Source organism: Ostrinia furnacalis, unplaced genomic scaffold, assembly GCF_004193835.3.
Source record: "Ostrinia furnacalis isolate ACB-3 unplaced genomic scaffold, ASM419383v2 OfSCF0535, whole genome shotgun sequence".
Lineage (NCBI taxonomy): Eukaryota > Metazoa > Arthropoda > Insecta > Lepidoptera > Crambidae > Ostrinia > Ostrinia furnacalis.
Window position 1 is genome coordinate 731,156 of NW_021130774.1, and position 6,000 is coordinate 737,155.

At 36.8% G+C, this 6,000-nt stretch overlaps 1 protein-coding gene across 2 annotated transcripts in view; it reads left to right on the forward strand.

Annotated features, from left to right (window-relative positions):
• Positions 1-5,490, forward strand: part of sens-2 (zinc finger transcription factor senseless-2) — a 69,985-nt gene extending 64,495 nt beyond the window's left edge. For both annotated transcript variants that reach the window (XM_028322908.1, XM_028322909.1), the window contains exons 5-6: positions 3,293-3,559; positions 4,116-5,490. In XM_028322908.1, the coding sequence (XP_028178709.1) occupies positions 3,293-3,559; positions 4,116-4,213 (365 nt within the window). In that variant the 3' untranslated portion in view covers positions 4,214-5,490. The remainder of the gene's footprint in view (positions 1-3,292; positions 3,560-4,115) is intronic.
• The last annotated feature ends 510 nt before the right edge of the window (positions 5,491-6,000 follow it).

The following is a 6,000-nucleotide window of genomic DNA, read 5'->3' on the forward strand; positions in this document are numbered from 1 at the left end:
GTTATAAAGACAGATGTGCCGATTTTAGTTTAAACGATAGGTACGTTTTACTAAATTATTTAATGCACAATTGCATAATTTATGTAATGCATAATATATGACAGTATTTTATGCATTACGTAAAGGGTATTTACGTAATAATATCATTGGTATTATTTCATAATGTTTCCCCTTACTCTCTCAACATTTCCTTATTTTGGACATTAATTAAACCATTATCAGCAGGTTGTCAAGCGCAAACAAATAACAAATATCTATAATATTTGGTGCTGTACATTTTCCTAATTTAAATTGAGCCAATATTATCCAACTTCCACTAAGTTAGTGCCTTAACGTCAAAGTTCTCAAATGAGACGTCCGCGTGAACGGCTCTACCCAAAACAGTGGGCGAACTTTACCACAAAGGCCTCCGAACATCTTTCTCTGTAAAAATCTGTAGCGTGGAAGTATCGCAAAGACGGAGAGACGCTAACGACCGAGCGGCGAGAGCGCTCTGATTTCCAATTCAAGGGAAAATTGCGATCCATAAAGCGGGCAGGGATGGGGAGAGGGGTGAGCCCCCACCGTTGCTACGCGACGCGGGGAGGAGTCGCCGCAATCTCGGCCCAATAGCACGACGGATATAAATTGCTCTGGCGACAAGAGAGTGGGACGGGTAGAGTGCACCCGCTCGCTCTAATGAAGTGCCGCTCACCGGCCCTTGATTGACGGACCACGGCCCTTTCAAAGTACCTAAGTCGGGAATCGACGCCGCGCTGTGATTTGTGAAGGTAATTACCTACTATGTAACACCGTCGCATTGGTTGCCACTGTTTTCCTGTTTTGTCCACGCCGAATTTGATACTGTAAAATTGTGTTAATTATTTATTTTAAATGGCATTTAGGTACTTGTTAAATGAAACCGACTGAAACTTCCGCAAGGGACGTATGTACTTTGTGAAATATGACCATAAATAGACATAATGACCAGTATAAGTCATTGTTACAGTTGAATTTATGTAATTATATTTGACGTATAAATTCTGTGAAATCGTGAGCTCAAGAGAACTTCACATACAAAATAAATTAGTGTAGGTAAAGGCAGCTTTCAACAATGGCTGCGAAAGTTTCGCCCATGACAATGCTTTATTAAATTCTTAAAAGCTGGAATCACTATTCGCGATATAAAGGAACTTAGAAGGAGCTTTTGTTCTAGTCTATGTAGTTAAAGTTCGATAAATACTTAAGAGCATACCCAGTTACGTGTATATTTTAAATTAAAGGCAGTTGTAATAGAAATTTGAGCTGAGATGTGTATGTAATAAGCTATAATATCGTCAAAATGAACCCATAACAATAGTTTCGTAATCGTATTCTTGCCCAATACTGAGTAAAACTACTTTTATCTCTTATTCTTATGATTCACCAAAAACCTGATTGTGCTAGCCCTAAGGGCCGCGCAAATTGAGTCCTAACTCCAGTACATAAAGTTACGTTCAAAACCGTTGTAGGGGCGAGCTATAAATTTTTGTAAGGCCAGCGCGTACGGACGCCGAATGCGTAATATGGCGGACTTCGCACAGATTACGCCGGCATTAATACGTGCCAGGGCATAGACAATATAGCCTGCTGAAGAACAGCCAATGGCCAGATTCGCATGATCTAAGTGTGTGATTTTTATCTGTCTACGTAAGCGTGATAACTAGATCTTTCGATCCTCTTAATACAAAAGAGGTAATACTTGGCTTGACATGCACTATTATTAGATTTTTAGTCGTCAAAGTGGTGGCTTACATTACAATTATTAATAAACCTTATAGCCATACATTAAGGCTACTCTAAGGCTGGGTTGCACCATCTTGCTTTCGTCAAAAATCTTTCAAATTCCACACAAAAAACATAGGTTGTCGTCACAGTTACGGCTAAAGTTGAGTGGTTCAATTTATGCAATTCTTAAAATAATACGAATATTTTAATCTAATGTTAAAATCTATCAAACCTTTAAAGCATCAAAGCCGACCTATGGATATTCTCATAAAACAATACCCTTTTTCGGCAGACAGGTAAAAAGAAAACATCTAAAGTTGGCTCAACGTCATTAGGCGTTATACATTTTTGTGAGCTCACACGAGCGCGGTGCGAATACGTAATGGCTGACCTGGCACAGATTACGCTGAGTATGTAGACTGGACTACAAATCCATGGAGTTCTGTAAGTTTTATTTCGAAATAAAACTGTTTACGTAGAGCTCTTTTGTCTCTAAGCAACAGAAGTCCATCTGTGTGTAGAGTTAAATATTAACACTTCATAGTCCATCATCAACATCAATTAACTTCTACAAGGCAAAGACTTAAAACGCCATAATATGCAGCTTTTAGCCATTAAAATCGTCTGGTCATTGCGTCTCCAATGCAGAAGCACGACCCTCTCTAATTTACCAATAGCAAATATAGCCAGGAAGTTGTCGAACTCTTACGACATCCACGTGAAAGAGAATCCTATTTTACTCTGTTTTTACGGCTGAGCCGCATCCATTGCAAATATCTTAAAATATTATAATTAATTATTATTTACGGGATTGCTACCATGTGAATTTTTATTTAAGAGCTTCCGATATTTCGGCACTGTTGTAAGCACCTTGATCACGGAGTCACTGATGATCTAGCAGGTTAGATGTTTTTGGCAGACATCATTGGGTGGCTCGTAAATAAAAAGGTACATGATAGCAATCCCGTAAATAATAATATTCTAGTGAGGCGGGTCGTTACATTCCCTCTAATATGGTCGAGTGAAGCGATGGCTGGTTCACTCGTCATGTCTGTGAACAGGCGCTGCTTTCGGGGACTGCTCAATCCAAGTTATTCCAATTTATGTATGCGAGTTATTTCTACTAGTATTTAAGTATGTACCTAATCTGTAAGTCTAGATATTAGCACGTCACTACCTTGTTTAATATACCACGCAATTTTGTATACCCATTACACTATACAAGAAAGGTGGTAAATTCAGTGAACTGCTCCTGAATCGAATGTACCTACTACTGCTATTTCTATTTATTTATATTAACCGGCAGACAGTGGTGACTGAGTTTGTTGCGGCGCTTCTTCTCAGCACTTGCCAAATGTTGGTCTCGAAGCGCTGGTAGGGTAAAAAGATTATGAGACATGTAGAGGCTCCTTAAGAGCAAAATGACGATTTGTAAGAACTATTTATTAGTCTAAACAAATAAAGAAATTTTGACTTTGACTTTGACAGTGTTAGTGACCATGAAAGCTAAAAACAATTTGACTTAAAATACACCCTTTGTTCACAGGTGAAAAGCCGCACAAATGCCAGGTCTGCGGCAAAGCGTTCAGCCAGAGTTCCAACCTGATCACCCATTCCCGCAAGCACACCGGCTTCAAGCCCTTCGCCTGCGAGCTGTGTGGACGAGCGTTCCAGAGGAAGGTGGATCTCCGCAGGCACCGGGAGACGCAGCATGCGGACCTGAGACCGCCGCAGCAGCATATGCAGCCGCCGCATACGGATGTGCATAGCATGCATGCACCTGAGATGCATAGCGTCGCTGAGCATAGATTAGGTGAGTTCTGACTTCAAATATTAATTGACAGGATTTGGCGAAAAACCGTTGCATTAAGACTGCACCCTAAACTCCAACTGTCGCAAAAAAGGGACAAAAATGTGTACGGGATACTTGTGATTCTTAAGACATAATAATTCTTATTCCTTTAGTAAATCATAAAGATGCAAGGAAAGAAGTCCCCCTACATTTTTTGTCAGATCATATGTCTGTATGGTAGGACATTACATTGCTTATGAATAAGCAGTTACAACAAAATCAGTATTTAGTTTTTTTAAAACATTACTTTACCAAAACCGTTGTGGCTAAACGCAAACCGCGAAAGCCAAGAAAAAAAACTTTCCCAAATCACAAATGTGACTAAATTGAAGCTCTTGTAACATAGACTAGGCCTATAGAAAACCACATACAATGCAATGAGTTTGGAGCCTCCACTGGTTCGTCAAATTCCCCCGCATCTCGTTTGTAGCTATCTGGTCACTTTCGTGTGTTATTAAAAGTGAACTTCAAAAATCGAGCACCAATGACATTCCAATAACCAGCAAATCTCCCACAGATCTCCGGCCGCCCCACCATGAACTGCGGCCCCCCCACCCAGACTTCAGGGCCCACATGAGCAACCCTGTGCCCCCCCTACAACCGCTACCATCCTGAACGTCATCAGCCTTCGCGCCAGCGGCCTGGCGTTGAGGCGTCCAAACACTACCAAAGATTCACCTGAATGGGAACGGGAATGCAGCGGTATTTTTTTTAACTATCCTCATTTGTTTTTCCTTTGAGGTCCTTTGTAAATAAAAAGCTGTAAATTGGTCTTCACTTAGATACGCGGCCTTTATTATTGATACTTCGAATTGTTTGTAATTTAAAATTATTTATACAGCCGCTGCAACCCGCTTCTGTTAAACTTTTGACTTACATATGTTAGTAAAAGATTGAGCAACTGCAACTATTTTAAATATTTAAAATGTGATAAAGAAATTAATTGAATCATTTGTTACGTTAACTGGTTTATCCAACAAAAAAAAATATTGTAAACCGTATTAATAGTGTCGCTTTCAAACTTTAAAAAGTCTTTTACTAATACAAGTCTACCTATGTCTGACTTATGTATTTTTCATGTTAATTGATGTTTTCTTACATTCTTATTAACGCAAAAGTCAAGCAATTAACTGTCACTAAAAATAGAATTACCAGTAAAAAGTAATTTCCATTCCATGAACCAAATTGTAAAGTAAGTAATTGTGTTATGACTCTTTGTTATTGTGAGTTTTTGATCTCATTGTATAAATTAAATAAAAGGCTGTTATGCCATACACAATGTATAAATACATTTTCTTGGAAATTTTAGCAACTTGCTTTGTATGGACTGACGCATTCCAAAGAGGAGAACAAAGAAATATGTGTAAAATATACTTTTAAAGTACAAATTGTCATTCCGTTTGAAAATAAAATTTCCGCCATTCATTCCGTGGGTTAAGATAATATTAATAACGTCGTTATAAAAACTATAGCTTTTATTCAGAACCAAATATTATTTTAGGACAAAAATAAATTCAGTACAATTTTAGTAGACACATTACTTCAATTAAACTTCGTGTAAGTAATATACTGTTTAGATTGTATCTAATATATAGCTTCTAAAAATAACGTATCAAATCTTTTGCTTACGTTTGACACGTTCTTTTTGGAATTTGGAACAACCTGTATAAAGCTGCTGACAAATAAACGTCTTACGTTGCGTTGAGTGACTTGTTTCATATTTAAAATCTATGACAGAATATAAATATGATTATGTTATATAAAATGTGTCACGCACGAGTGTCAGCAGCCTAATATTAACTCATAATGTATAAAATGTTGTCTATTTTTACGACTAGTGTATAATTTGAGAGCACATAGTTATATAACAATTAAACAATAGATAAATGTAGTTATTACAAAACATTTCCTCAGGCTAATGACCTGAACTTGTATGATCATGCCCAGCTCATAGCAAATTAGAACATTATTATGTGGTTTAGATAATATTGATATTATGTTATTTGATTATAATGTTTGTTTTTGTAGTAGACACCTTTTAAAATCGTCAACGTCACCGACCATAAAAGTAACTATCAAAATTGTAAATAATCACGTTTTAATTAATAATTATATTTATATAAATGTTATATAATATTTACTAAATTTTGTTTCGTCATTATACTGTCAGAATGTCTTAGTTAATAAAATATTTGTGTACAATATTTCTCAATATTTTAAATATAATTAATTTTGATTGTATAAGAGCTGTAAATATTGTATAAACTTCGTTTAGTCGTGTAAACTGATCCAAAGACAAACGTGCAATCCTTATGTCTATTTACGAGTTATTGTGATTTATTATACCTAAACATGTCACTTCAATAAAATGATGATGTATTAAAATGGTATTTCATTTTCAT